Source organism: Sorex araneus, chromosome 3, assembly GCF_027595985.1.
Source record: "Sorex araneus isolate mSorAra2 chromosome 3, mSorAra2.pri, whole genome shotgun sequence".
Taxonomy (NCBI): Eukaryota; Metazoa; Chordata; class Mammalia; order Eulipotyphla; family Soricidae; genus Sorex; species Sorex araneus.
In genome coordinates, this window is record NC_073304.1 from 221,980,174 (window position 1) to 221,995,173 (window position 15,000).

Below are 15,000 nucleotides of genomic sequence, written 5' to 3' on the forward strand. Positions count from 1 at the left end.
AGAGGAGGAGGAGGGGGAGGAGGAGAAGAAGAAAAAGAAGGAGGAGGAAGGAGGAGAGGAGGAGGAGGAGGCAGAGGAGGAGAAGAAGAAAAAGAAGGAGGAGGAAGGAGGAGAGGAGGAGGAGGAGGCGGAGAAGGAGAAGAATAAATATATAGTCAGGGCCAAAGTATGTGGGAGTCCTGGATTCAACCCCTAATTAACCCCTAAACACCGCCTGGAGTGACTCCCAAACACAGCCAGAAGTGGCCCCTGAACAGAGCAGAGTTTGGCCACACACACACACACACACACACACACACACACACTATTAAAGAAAATATATCGTCAGGGGCCAGAGTAATAATACAATGGGTAGGGCACTCATTTTGCATGTGGCCAGCCAGCCTGGGTTCAATTGTCAGTACCACATATGGTTCCCTGAGCACTTCCAGAAGAGACCCCTGAATGCAGAGCCAGAAATAATTTCTAAGGGAGGGAGATAGTGATGGGATGACAGGCTCCGAGGGTGCTGAGCGAGGGTTGGTGTCCTGGTGGAGCGGCCGGGGAAGGCCTCTCCCCTAAGCTGAGGTAATAGGCAGATGAACAGCCCGGGAAGAAAGTGCTGCAGACAGAAGAGTAGTGGGTGAAAGGTCTTAGGCCAGTGAGGGATGTGACGTATTTAAGTAAAAGCAAGAGGCCCAGTGCCTGAGGCAGGCATAGGAGGGGGCTTGGGGCAGTGGGGAGGTCAGGCAGCAGCTCTGGCCACAGGGAAGGCTTTGAGATTAACACAGAGAGTTGGGGAGACACCAATACTTGAACCTCACCCAGCTGCTGGCGACTCGACTGCCTTTGCTCAAAGAAGAGAACCATTTGATATCCATGCATGGCAAGTTCCAGAACAGGTTCCTTGTGTGGTGATTAGGAACATTTAGGAAAAGATTAACCTGTAATCCTAGAACACCAGCCAAATTCCTCCCCTCTCCTCTACCATTGCAGGTGGGTTGCATCAGAAAATCATCTTTTTTGTTGCTTTGTTTTCATTTGGGGGCCGCACTGGCAATGCTCAGGGATCGTTCCTCGTTGTGCTCAGGGGACCATATGTGGTGCTTGGGATCAAACTGGGGTCAGCCCCATTCAAGGCAAGTGCCCAACCTGTTTTACTAACTCTCCAGCCCCTCAAATTGTCTTTAGGGATATAACAATCTTTATTTATCTTTTTTCTTTTTTGAGTTTTTGGGTCACACCCGATAATGCACAGGGGTCACTCCTGGCTCTGCACCCAGGAATTACCCCTGGCGGTACTCAGGGGATGAACACATATAGGATGCTGGGAATTGAACCTGGGTCGGCTGCGTGCAAGGCAAACACCCTACCTGCTGTGCTATCGCTCAGCAAATAGTCTTTATCTTGATACAGCAAAGCACTTGGCATTTGTGTGCTAACAAAAGGTGTGTTGGATGATAGAGCTGCAGATTGGAACCTGCCCTGCCCAATTTGGATAAAGCTGAAGATCTCTGTGGGCATGGGGTAGTGTCCCAAAGCTCCAGCCTGGCCATCAGAAACCTGGTAGGATTATGGTCCCTTGAATGGAGGCAGAGGAAACTGCTCTTCAACCGGAGATGACAGTTACTGGCAGGAAACACCCTACAACGGGTGACAGAAGCAGATTCCCGGCAGCCTTAACAGATTGTAAAGTTGGGTTGAAACCAACAAGACAAAATTCACCAGGGAAGAGTGCTAAATCCTGTGATGAGGTTCCAAAATATGGTTACATAAGAACTGAACTGGGAAATCTAGTTAGATAGAAATTTTTAAGAAAGGAAAAAGAGAGGGATAGAGAGAAGGAAAGAGAGAGAGAAAGAGAGAAAAGGAAGAAAGGAAGGGAGAAAAAGAAAAGGAAGGAAGGAAAGGAAAGGAAGGAAGAAAGAAAGGAAAGAAGAAAGGAAAGGAAAGAGAAAAAAGGAAGGAAAGAAAGAAAGGAGAAGAAAGAGAGGACAGGGGCTGGAGCAATAGCACATCGGGTAGGGCGTTTGCCTTGCATGTGGCCGACCCGGGTTCAATTCCCAGCATCCCATATGGTCCCCCGAGCACTGCCATGAGTAATTCCTGAGTGCAGAGCCAGGAGTAACCCCTGAGCATCGCCGGGTGTGACCCAAAAAGCAAAAAAAAAAAAAAAAGAGAGAAGAGAGAAAGAAAAGCAAGAAAGAGGAGGCCTCAGTGATAGTACAATGGGTAAGATGCTTGCCTTGCATGAGGCCAACTGAGATTCAATTCCTGGCATCCCATATGGTCCTCTGAACATGGCCAGAAGTAATTTCTGAGTGTAGAGCCAGGAGTTACCCCTGAGCACTGCCAGATGTGACCCAAAAACCAAAAAGAAGAAGAGAGAGCGAGAGAGAGAAAGGAGGGAAGGAGGAGGGGAGGGAGGAAGGTGGTCTTATTAACAAATCTATGGGGGCGGGTTGGAAAGGGGGGTATACTGGGGACATTGGTGGTGGAGAATGTGCACTGGTGGAGGGATGGGCGTTTGATTATTGTATGACTGAAACTCAAACATGAAAGTTTTGTAACTGTATCTCATGGTGATACAATGAAAATAAATAGGGGCTGGAACAATAGCACAGCGGGTAGGTTGTTTGTCTTGCACCGGCGACCCAGGTTCGATTCCCAGCAGCCCATATGGTCCCCTGAGGACCGCCATGGGTAATTCCTGAGAGCAGAGCTAGAAGTAACCCCTGTGCATCGCCGGGTGTGACCCAAAAAGAAAAAAAAATCAATTTAAATAAATAAATAAATAAACCTATCATACCGTCCTGTTAATCAGAAGACACTACCAGAGAGATACTTACTGTCCTTTGGGGACAAGGTCATTGTCCTAGGTTTTCAGTTTTTCTGTCACACCATACTGTGAGAGGAGGTGACAAATTTGATAGGTCCTGGCAGGGACTAGCCAATTGTATGGGATTTAGCCATCCTGGGTGATACTGACGACCAGAAATGGGAAGGAAGGAGCTTGGCAAGGGCGGGGACACACCACTGACTCCAACCGTGGGTCTCTCGGGCTGAAGACAAAGGAAAGACTCAGGTTCCAACATGAACTAGAACAGCTAGAGCCAGGGGTCCTTCTCAGTGCTGCTCCAACTCTACAAAGCCTCCTGAACACCCAGACTGCCCCGCCACTGACCTGTCACCAAGACCAACCATGGTGCTGTTTATTGTGCCCTGATCCTGCCAGGCCTAAATCCCTAAATCATCACCATTTTCTCATTACAGCTACCCTTGACAGAGAATGACTACCATTCTCACTTTAATGTCAGGCTTTACTCATGACAGGGTGCGACGGACCAGGTTGCTATAGTTCAACTCTCCCTTTATTTCTTGGTTTGGAGCCATACCTGGCCGTGCTCCAGGGCTTACTCTGAGTTCAGGGAATCACTCTTGGAGACGCTCAGGGGACCATAAGGGGTGCCAGGATCGATCAAACCCAGGTCAATCACATGCAAGGTGTAAATGTCTTGTGCCCATATTATCTCTTGCAGCCCCTCAATTCCTGTTCGAATTTAACTAATTAATTTTTTTGTTTTGGCCACACCCAGTGATGTTCAGGGGTTACAGGAGTAACCTGTAACTGGAGCGGAGCTCTGAGCTCACTCCTGGAGGGGCCAAAGCGATAGTATAACAGGTAGGGCATTGCAAGCAGCCAAGGCTAATGCGGGGTTCATTCCCCAGCATCCCATATGATTCCCCAAGCACCGCCAGGAGTAATTCCTTAGTGCACAGCCACTAGTAACTCCTGAGCATCGCGGGGTGTGACCAAGAAAAAAAAAGAAAAGAAAAGAAATTACTCCTGGCGGTTCCTGGGCAACCATATGGGATGCTGGTGATAGACTCTGGGCCAGTCGCATACAAGGCAAATGCTCTCCCCACTGTCCTAGCACTCCGGCGCCTCAATTCCCTCTTTTTTTTTTTTTTTTTTTTGCTTTTTGGGTCACACCCAGCGATGCTCAGGGGTCACTCCTGGCTCTGTACTCAGGAATTACCCCTGGCCGTGCTCAGGGGACCATATGGGATGCTGGGAATTGAACCCGGGTCGGCCACATGCAAGGCAAACGCCCTACCCGCTGTGCTATTGCTCCAGCCCCGCAATTCCCTCTGTAAAGGAAGACCTGCAAGCTACACAGTGACGGTTTCCTGGACAGGGCGAGTCAAGGACCAATTCACAGGTTCCTACGGGGTCACTTTGTATCTCTGAAAGCCCCTGTGGATGTTGATGCAGCTCATAGACTTTCTTCTTTGTTAGTTTGTATTTGGGCCACAGCTGGCGGTGCTCAGGGGTCACTCCTGGAGGTGCTCGGGAGATCCTGTGGGGTGCCGGGGATCGAACCCGGATCGCCTGCGTGCGAGGCAAGATCCCTCCCGCTGTAGTCTGGTTCTGGCCGCTCTTAGACTTCCTGAGCCATCCCCCGCCCCCCAACCCCAGTCCTTGCACGGTTTGGAGATACGACCCTGCCGCACGGCACCTCTAGACGGGGGCTGGAAGCAGCGGTCGTTTCCACTCCCCCACATTTTTTGGCACACCAGGTCCGGGGGCCCTGGAACCCCAACGACCCTGATGATCGGACCCTCCCCGCTCCACTCCCCGGCACGCCAGGGTCTGACAGCGCGAGGAGGGGGCGGCGGGGTGGGCCCCGGGCGCCAGTGCGGGCGGCCGTGAGGGGGCGGCGCCGGGAGACCCCGGGCCGGGGCGCCGCCTGCAGGGGGCGCTGGCGGCGGCTCCACGGGCGGAGACAATCGCGCCGAGCGGCCGCCGCAGCCAGAGCGGGAGCGCGAGCAGCGCGGAGCGGCGCCGAGCCGGGGCGGAGCGGGGCCGGCCGAGCGCGGCCGGGCGGGGGCCTGGGCCGCTGGGGCCGGGCCGCGCCCCGCGATGCCGCCGCCGAGTGGCCCCGGCGTCCTCGCGCGGCTGCTGCCGCTGCTGGGGCTGCTGCTCGGCGGCGCCTCCCGGGCTCCCGGCAAGTCGCCTCCGGAGCCCCCCAGCCCGCAGGGTGAGTCTGGGCGGGGCGGGGCGGCGACGGGGGGTCCCCGACACCCCCCCTCCGCCCGCGACCCCCTCCCCGCGGCGCTCGGGGTCCGGGGGTGAGGGGGTGCTCGGCGACCTGGGGTCCGCGCTGGAGCGGGGCCGGGAAGGCGGGAGGGGCAGAGCTTGGGGCGGGGGTCTCGGGGAGACACAATGGGGAGGGAGGGACCCCGGGGCTCCGCGCCGCCGCCCCCTCCCGCCTTGTTTTTCTCCCTGCGGGTCCGCGAGGCGCTGCTGCCGGAGCCATTGTCTAGCCGAGACACCCGCCCAGGGGCGGGCTGGGGCGGGCGCCCGCTCCGCAGCCCCCCGCGGGGTCCGCGCTCCCGGCCGCGGCGAGGCGGGGGCGCAGCGGCGGCCGCCACCCGGGGCCCCACGGCGCTGGGCGCCTGCAGCGGGCGGGGAGGGGGAGGGGACGGGGAGTGGGTGAGGCTGTGGGCGGGTGGCTTCTCGCCGCGAGCCTGACAGCCTCCAGCCAGCCCTTCCCCCCCGCCCCCGCTCAGAATTTGGGGTGCACCAAGGTGATGCTCATGACGGTGGAGGGGATGGCAGTGGAGGGACCCTGGGAAGACGGGTACATTGTGCTTCCCTACCCAGGGCGCGTGGCAGGCCGGGGTGCCTGGGCCAGGCAGTGCAGGGGGTGGGGGGCAGGTGCAGGGTCCCCATCTCGCAGGCCCCTGGCCAGCCCCTCCCCAGACCACCCCCTCCTCATCACAGATTCCCACAGCACTGGGGAGCCCCAGCCCTCACCCCAAGCAGGTGGGTGTGTGAGGCCAGGCGGGGTGGTTCCTGCATCAGGAGCGTAGCTGGGCGGTGAGACGCCCCCCTTCAGCCCTGTGCCCACCTCCCAGGCTCCGGGCCCAGCCTCTCCCTGCCTGGAACCCCTGCGCTCCCCCTCCCCCCTCCCAAGGAGCTGGCAGGAAAAGCAAGGTGAGGGGGGTCTGGATGAGGGAAGTGGGGTCCGGAAGAAGGGGGGGGCTCGGATTTCCTCCTGGACAGCGGCAGGCTCAAGCCAGGAGAGCCGGAAACCCCAAGGGGTCAGGCTTCCGGAGCCTTTGGGCGCCCGGGACAAGCTCCCGGTGCCTCAGTCTCCCCTGCTTGCTTTGCCGAGGAGGAATAGGCCTCATTTCCCAGAAGCCTCTCTCCACGCCTGCACCCCGGGGTGGGGGTTGGAGGAGCCCCGGAAACTGACTGGAATGGAGCCAGGAGAGGAGGTCTCCTGAGCTGCTGGCTGGAAACCCAGGCTGAGGGGAAGGAAGGTGGGTCTGTCAGGGCCCGGCTTGTCACCCTGTGTGTTCCTTGCCCTCTCCCCCCTTCAGTCGTGTGGCGAGCGCAGCATTCTCTCACCCGCGCTCAGGGTCTCGGAGTCCCCTCTTCCCAGCTGCCCCCATCCAGCTGCTTCTAGACCCGCAGCTTCTCAGGATTCCTGGTGCATGGGGGTGTGGGTGGGTGGGGGACCCATCGAGGGAGGGGCTGGGTGTGTGCCCACCCCACAGAGCTGGGCCCCGGCCTGGGAAGAGGCGCAGGCCAACAGCTGGATGGGATGCCAGGGGCAGGCGTGGTGCCGGCCTGGGCTGGAGGGCGGAGAGGGGGCACCTGTCACTGCTGAGGGCCTGGGTGCGCCTGGGGCGCTCCCTGCCCTCCCCCGCCCCGCCCCATGCCTGTGGATTCCCCAGGCTCCTCCTTCTGTACCTGGACCCTCCTTGGCCATGCCAGCTTCCCCCTCACTGAGGCCACTGGGCCTTCCCAGGCATGACCCTGCCAGCAGGGGTGAGGCATGGGGCCAACGTGGTTTGGGTTTGGTTTTTGTCTTTGAGCCACACTCTGGTTCAGGGATCACTCCTGGTGGGCTTGGAGGACCAGGTGGGAGGCCAGGGATCGAACCCGGGTCAGCTGCATGTGAGATAAGCACCCTAGCCACTGTACTGTCTCTCCTGCCCCCCGGTAGTTGGAATCAGGGGTGTGGCCCCGGGAATCCAAAGAGAAACTTTGGGGTCCTCCAGGCTGGCTGTCCGGGCTCAGGGGCAGAAGTGGCTGGAAAGCAGTGACCCTGGACTCTGTCCTGCACCCTCCGTGTTTCCCTTGGGCCTGGGCTGCCCCCTCCCCCCTGTCTCCTTCCTTTTGCCAGGGCCCCAGCTCCCTGCCCGAGGGAATGAGGGCATTGCCATGGGGACTGGCTCTAGCTGACCAGCAGGGAGGGGTGGGCAGCGTATGTGAGCAGGACGGTGGAGGTGCTTGTTTGTGCTCAGGGCTGTGGTGAGAAAACTGAAGGCATCCAGGCTCGTACGAGGCTGTATGCGGGGGGACCTGTCCCCTGCACCTCTTTCTCACATTTCTCCTGGGAACTCAAAATAACTCCGCTCTTTCCAATGGCTGCACCCTGCCGTGTCTTGCCCTGACAGCAGCCCCATAGGGCTCAGCGGAGAGGTGGTTTGGAGCCCAGATCTCCCCCTGATCTGGTGCATTCTAGTGCAGGTATCAAAGCTCATGGCACCTCAGTTTCTTCATCTGTAAAATGGGCTAAGAGCATATTTTTACCATGTCTAATACATCATGGGCTTTTGTGTACCCATGGAAAGGACAAAATGCTGCCAAATATAATCATGGTATCATTAATCAGAGGCACAGCTAGCTTCAGAAATGTGAGAACGTGGGAAAACACATGTGCTAGAGTTGGGGAATATGGTGGCTGTTCCACCATATTCTCTCCGGCTGTTCTGACTTTCAGATGTTCAGACTCGTTGGGTCTCATAATACTGGTGTGGGGGCCTAAGAGATAGTACAGTGGTTAGGGCACTTGGGGCCTTGCATGCAGCTGACCCTGGTTCGATCCCCAGCATCCCCTGAGTAGCACCAGAGCCAGAAGTGACCCCTGAGTGTCGCTGGGTATGACCCAAAAAATAAAAGCCAAAAACCTAGTGTGGTCTGGACAGCCCCAAAGCCACTCCCCTCACACTGCTCCCCTGTCTCCCCTCAGAGATCCTGATCAAGGTGCAGGTGTACGTGAGCGGGGAGCTGGTGCCCTTGGCCCAGGCCTCAGTGGACGTGTTTGGAAACCGGATGCTGCTGGCCGCTGGCACCACTGACTCGGAGGGCGTGGCCACACTGCCCCTCAGTTACCGCCTGGGCACCTGGGTGCTGGTCACTGCCGCCCGCCCGGGCTTCCTCACCAACTCCGTGCCCTGGCGCGTTGACAAGCTGCCCTGTGAGTCAGGGGCAGGTGGAGGGGGGGGCAGCAGCTGACCCCCTCAGCCCCTTCCCAGAATAGCCCGGGAGGGCGGAGGGGGCAGTGCTCCGGCAGCTGCTGCCCGGGCTGGGGTATGCAGAGGGGCTGAGGCGGGGGAGGTCACTGGGACTCGGGCGGCGTCGGGGGCAGGTGGTTGGAGCTGACCGGGTCCCCCTCCCACAGTGTATGCGTCCGTCAGCCTCTACCTGCTCCCCGAGCGGCCGGCCACCCTCATCCTGTACGAGGACCTGGTCCACATCCTCCTGGGCTCCCCTGGTAAGGCTCCCGCCCGTCCACCCCTGCCCTCCTCGGGCGGGATCTGCTCTCTTCCCCGCGCCCGCTGGGTGCCCTCGGGCTAGACACTTAACCTCTCTGATTCCTGCAGGGAGAGGCCGGTGTGACACGCTGAGGTCAGGACTGGGTCAGCACAAGGCTGCAAGACCCAGCGCAGCGGGGGGGTCAGTAGGGGCCCAGAGCAATAGTACAGCGGACAGGGCTCCCTGGCACCCCCTATGGCCCCCTGAGCCTCACCACGAGTGATCCCCTGAGCACAGAGCCAGGAGTAAGCCCTGCGTCCCGCCAGGCATGACCCAACAACAAAAACAAAGAAGGTGCTGAGTAAGTGTTTCTTAGAGCCGGGGCTGCCCTTGGTCTCTCCCCTCCCTCCACACACACACACGCGCTGGGTCCACGGGCCAGCGCAGAGTGGCATGTTCTGTGGCAGTGGGCCACCAATCTGGCGCCCGGCGGCACAGGCTTGGCAGCGGGTCTGTGTTGTGCCAGCACTGCCGGGCGCTGGGCAGGACAGAGCGTGGGCAGACAGACCCCCTGGCCACAGCCGGAGGCAGCAGCCGAGACGCTCTCCCCTGCCAGGGCGCCCTGGGTCCACCAGGGAGCCAAGGCACCGTCCCAGGGGGAATCAGGAGGCGGCGGCGGCAGGGCCCCAGGGGCCTGGGGGTGCTCTGGGGCGCCTCGGCCTGTGGTGGCAGAAGGAGGCTCCGTCTGGCTCGTGGCAGGGAGCACCTGGGGCCGTGCGGTGGGAACATGCCCTTCCCGAGCGACACTTCGCTGGCGGCCTTGTTCCCGCTTGACTCCTGGGCTCTTCTGCGGCTCTGGGAGCCTGAGTCAGAGGCTTCTGAAATGTCTTTGCAGGTTTCTGCACCCGCAGACGAGCCCTTTGTTGCCCCCTAGCTTCAAGCCCTCCCACGGCTCCGCTGCTGGAAGGCTGAGCCCAGACTCCTTGGCCCCCGCAAAGGGAGGCACTGCAGGGCCGCCCTCCGGCGCAAGACCCCCCAGGGCCGCCCACCACACACACAGTCAGCACAGGGGAGCCGGGGAGACGCCTGGCTGGCTGCAGTGCCAATTCACTCCTTGCGGCACTCGGGGGACCATATGGGAAAAAGATGTCCAGGGTCCTGGGAAGATATCCCAGAGGACCAGGGTCCAGGCTCTGAATGCAGGATACCCGGCTTCAGTTGGGCCCGAGACTATGACCTGGGACAAGTGACAGCTTCTGCCTCCTTCTCTGCCTCCGTCACAGGGGGACATAGAACGGCAGCGGCTTCAGGGGCTGCTGTGCCATTTATAGGGTGACAGAGGACACCTGCGCAGAGCAATGACCCGCATGCCTTAAAGCTGACCCTGTGTAGCCATGACGCCTCGGTGCTTGAATTCTTTTGTTTTTTTTGGCCGTACCCAGCAGTGCTCAGGATCACTCCTGGCAGGGCCCAGGGGTCCTCTCCACCCCCAGACAGACAGAGAGGCCACACACATGCATGTGTGCACCATACACACATGCACACACAGGCTGCCTACTGCAGTGACGATTGTCACTGAAATACATGAGGTCGGAGTGACAGGACAACGGGGAGGGCGCTTGCCTTGCACGCGGCTGACCTGGGTTTGATCTCCGGCACTCGATATGGTCCCCTGAGCACTGACAGGAGTGGTCTCTGAGCACAAAGCCAGGAGTAAGCCCTGAGCACCGCCAGGTGTAGTCCCAAAACAAAACCAAACACAAAAATACAAGCAAATGTAAATATATTTTGAACCACTTTTTTTTTTTTTTGCTTTTTTGGGTCACACCTGGTGATGCTCAGGGGTTACTCCTGGCTCTGCACTCAGGAATTACTCCTGGCGGTGCTCAGGGGACCATATGGTTATGCCGGGGATCGAACCTGGGTCAGCCGCATGGAAGGCAAACGCCCTAGGTGCTGCACTATCGCTCCGGCCCTGTAAATAGAATTTAAAATCACTAACTTTGGAGTGTGGGGGCCCTCCCAAGCAGTGCTCTGGGGTTAGGCGTCATTTCCAGTAACACTCAGCCAGCCACACCCTGTGGTTCGGTGCTGGGGCCTGGTGCCACGGCACTATCCAGTCCAATGGCGTGTGTGCCGGGTCACCTGGGTGACACCAGTGGGGCGCAGGGGCCTCCGGGGCGACACCTGGCTGCTCAGGGTGGGTCACCTGGTGCCAGGAATGGGACTTGGATACTTGCAGGTGCGAAGCCTGAGCCCTCTCTGCAGCCAGCTCCCTGGTCACTCTGTAACTTTTTGTTTTGTTATTGTGGGCAGTGCTCAGGGGCTAGCCCTAACTTTGTGTTCAGAAGTGACCCTGGTGGTGTACTCAGGGAACCACATACCGTGCCAGGGATGGAGTCAGCCGAACTGCCAGGCAAGGGCCTTCGCCCCTGTTCTCTCTCTCCAGCCCCACGAAGGGGTGAAGGTGCCTGCCCTGGTGGCGCGGCCAGCACGGGGCTCTGCCAGGGCTACTGTCCGCACCGCCGGGCATGCCCCCACCCAATGAGCATTCACTTTTTAAAAATTATTTATTCATTCTGCATATTTTGGGTCACACCCAGTGATACTCGGGGGTCACACCTGGCTCTGCACTCCGGAATCACTCCTTGCGGTGCTCGGGGGACCATATGGGAAAAAGATGTCCAGGGTCCTGGGAAGATATCCCAGAGGACCAGGGTCCAGGCTCTGCCTGCAGGATACCCTGGTTTGATCCCCCTGGCCACCCATGCACTGCTGAGAGAGACCCCCTGAGCACTGAGCCCAGAATAGCACCTAACTAGAGCTCAGTGCCAGACATCCCCCCCCCCCCGCCCTTCCCACTCAGCTCTGAGATTCACGTAGCTCTCGCCACGGCCGCCCCCGCTGCCTCCCCAAGTGTCCCCACTTTCCTCCTCCTCACACGCGTGCTCTTCAACCTGGTCCAGCAACCCTGGCCCGGCCAGGCCACGGCAGCCCTCTCTCCCCGCAGGCTCCCGCTCTCAGCCCTGGGTGCAGTTCCAGCGCCGGGCAGCCCGCCTGCCCGTCAGCTCCACCTACAGCCAGCTCTGGGCCTCGCTCACCCTGGCCAGCACCCAGCAGGAGATGCGTGCCTTCCCCGCCTTCCTGGGCACTGAGGCGTCCGGCTCAGGTATGTGGGTGGGGGGGGAGGGCGGGCAGGGAGGGCTGCGACCCCTCCCGGAGTCAGTCCTCAGCTCCAATGTCCCCTGCCCTCAGGCAACGGCTCCTGGCTGGAGCTGATGCCCCTGGCGGCCGTGAGTGTCCACCTGCTGACTGGCAATGGCACGGAGGTGCCTCTCTCAGGCCCCATCCACCTGTCCCTGCCCGTGTCCTCGGAGCCACGCGCTCTCAGCGTGGGCACCAGCATTCCTGCCTGGAGGTTCGACCCCAAGAGTGGTGAGTGCCTGGGGCCTCGGGGGCCGCAGTTCTGGGTGGGGACGAGGGGGGCCCGGTGAGGGAGCCGGGAGCCTGACGAGCCCCCTCCTCAGGACTGTGGGTGCGCAATGGCACTGGAGTCATCCGGAAGGAAGGCCGGCAGCTCTGCTGGACCTTCGTGTCCCCCCAGCTGGGGTACTGGGCAGCGGCCACGGCCTCGCCCACCACTGGTGAGTAGAGGAAGGAGGAAGAGACTGGGAGACAGGAAGGAGGGGACCCCAGGAAGTCAGGTCACCCCCACCTGGGCTACTCTCCCCTTGCCTGGCACAGGGCTGGTCACCATCACATCGGGCATCCAGGACATCGGCACCTACCACACCATCTTCCTGCTCACCATCCTGGCGGCCCTGGCGCTGCTGGTGCTCATTCTGCTGTGTCTGCTCATCTACTACTGCCGGTGAGTGCCGGGCCCAGTGACCCCCCGCATGCACAGAGCCGGGGTCCGGGACACCCTCAGAGGCTGCTCCATGCACAGAGCTGGGGTCGGGGGCACGCCCCCACATCCATCCCCTAACCACTGAGGCTGCTCCATGCCTGGTGTCCAGCACAGAGTTCAGGCCCGGGGGGCCCCCTCGGCCACTCCCTAAACCCACAAGATTGCTCCATGCCGGGTTCCAGCAGAGCTGGGCTCCAGGTTACCCCTCCCGCCGCCATGCACCCCCTCCCAGGCTGTCTCATGCCTGGTTCCAGCTGGACCCCAGGATGCGCCCCTGCATCTGACTCTCCCAGCTGGTTGCACAGCCCTGTGCCAGGCTCTGCCAGGCTGGTGGAGGAAGCGCAGACGGTGTGTGGTGTGTGGGGTGCGTGCGTGTATGTGTGTGGGGGTGTGCGTGTGTGTGTTGGGACAGCCTGCTCTCACTACCCCGGGGTCTAGACAGGACCTACCCTTGGCTGGGGCGCCCTCTGGAACCCCACTTTAGCTGAGGTTCTAGCCCACAGAGGGGCTGACCTGAGGGGGCGCACCTGGACACCTCCCCAAACCTCTCCCAGACCCACCTGGGCTCCGCAGCCCCTTCCCGAGCCCCAGGTTTCTCCGCAGTACATCCACCCCCTTTGCCCAGTCCTGAGCGCCCCCCGCTCTGCTCCTCCCCCGCAGGAGGCGCTGTCTGAAGCCGCGACAGCAGCACCGCAAACTGCAGCTCTCCGGCCCCTCGGACGGCAACAAACGCGACCAGGCCACCTCGATGTCGCAGCTGCACCTCATCTGCGGGGGCCCCCTGGAGTCCGCGCCCCCGGGGGACCCCGAGGCCCCGCCCCCGGGCCCCCTGCACTCGGCCTTCTCCAGCTCCCGGGACTTGGCCTCCTCGCGGGATGACTTCTTCCGCGCCAAGCCGCGCTCTGCCAGCCGCCCGGGCGCCGAAGGCGCGGGCGCGCGCGGGGCCGAGGGCGCGGGGCTCAAGGGCGCGCGCTCGGTGGACGGCCCCGGCGGGCTGGAGGCCGGCCTGGAGGAGTACCGGCGGGGCCCGGCGGGGGCCGCGGCCTTCCTGCACGAGCCGCCCTCGCCGCCGCCGCCCTTCGAGCACTACCTGGGCCACAAGGGCGCGGCCGAGAGCAAGACCCCCGACTTCCTGCTGTCGCAGTCGGTGGACCAGCTGTCGCGGCCGCCGTCGCTCAGCCAGCCGGGCCAGCTCATCTTCTGCGGCTCCATCGACCACCTCAAGGACAGCGTGTACCGCAACGTCATGCCCACGCTGGTCATCCCCGCGCACTACGTGCGCCTGGGCGGCGAGGCGGGCGCGGCGGGCGCGGGCGAGGAGGCGGCCCCGGCCGAGGGCGCGGCTCCGGGCCCCGCGCGCCCCTTCCCCGCGCCCGACGCCCAGCGCCCGCTGATGCCCGGCCACGCGGGCGCGGGGGGCGACGGCGCCGGCGGGGGCGGCGGCGGCGGCGGCGGCAGCGAGAGCTGGGCCGGCGGGCGCTCGGCGCCGGTCAGCGGCTCGGTCACCATCCCCGTGCTGTTCAACGAGTCCACCATGGCGCAGCTCAACGGGGAGCTGCAGGCGCTGACCGAGAAGAAGCTGCTGGAACTGGGCGTGAAGCCGCACCCGCGCGCCTGGTTCGTGTCGCTCGACGGGCGCTCCAACTCGCAGGTGCGCCACTCCTACATCGACCTGCAGGCGGGGGGCGGCGGCCGCAGCACCGACGCCAGCCTGGACTCGGGCGTCGACGTGCACGAGGCGCGGCCCGCGCGCCGGCGCCCACTGCGGGAGGAGCGCGAGCGGGTCCCCGCGGCCGCGCCGCCGCCGCCCCCGCCGCCGCCGCCCGCGCCGCCGCGCCTGGCGCTCAGCGAGGACACGGAGCCGAGCAGCAGCGAGAGCCGCACGGGCCTCTGCTCCCCCGAGGACAACTCGCTGACCCCGCTGCTGGACGAGGTGGCGGCGCCCGAGGGTCGGGCGGCCACGGTGCCCCGGGGCCGGGGCCGCAGCCGCGGGGACAGTTCCCGCAGCAGTGCCAGCGAGCTGCGCCGCGACTCGCTCACCAGCCCCGAGGACGAGCTGGGGGTGGAGGTGGGCGACGAGGCGGGCGACAAGAAGAGCCCGTGGCAGCGGCGCGAGGAGCGGCCGCTGATGGTGTTCAACGTCAAGTAGCGCCGCGCCCGCCCCGGAACCCAGTCCTCCCCTGCCCCCCGCCCCCGCAGAGCTACCCAGGGCCCCGTGGTATGTGCTGGGTGATGTTTTGGGAGGGACCCCGCGTCTGCCTCCGTAAGGGAGGTGGGAGGGGTGCAGGCCCCCGTTGGGAGGTGCGGGAGGAGGGCAGGGTGGGGGGCGCGTGCCCGCGCAAGCACGGCTGTACATAGAACGCTCTTATCGTGGGGGAGCTGGAGGGGACAGTCCGGCCTCAGCTGCTAGTGTGAGGGCCGGGAGGGAGGGGCGTTCTGGGGCCCCCTGGGAGGGGAGGGGTGCTGCTTGCTGAGTCTCCTCTGAGCTGAGGCGCCCCAGGCCTGGTGGCTGGGGCTGCTCTGGGGACGGGGGGAACGTGATGGGACTGACACAGCG

The 15,000-nt window shown here is 62.1% G+C and overlaps 1 protein-coding gene across 1 annotated transcript; it reads left to right on the plus strand.

Annotated features, from left to right (window-relative positions):
- Positions 1 to 4,823: 4,823 nt before the first annotated feature.
- Positions 4,824 to 14,943, plus strand: FAM171A2 (family with sequence similarity 171 member A2). The gene is made up of 8 exons (XM_055132211.1): positions 4,824 to 5,021; positions 8,028 to 8,255; positions 8,460 to 8,552; positions 11,544 to 11,702; positions 11,789 to 11,968; positions 12,061 to 12,177; positions 12,278 to 12,404; positions 13,104 to 14,943. Exons 1-8 carry the CDS (start codon positions 4,904 to 4,906, stop codon positions 14,590 to 14,592), a joined length of 2,511 nt encoding a protein of 836 aa, XP_054988186.1. The 5' UTR covers positions 4,824 to 4,903; the 3' UTR covers positions 14,593 to 14,943.
- The last annotated feature ends 57 nt before the right edge of the window (positions 14,944 to 15,000 follow it).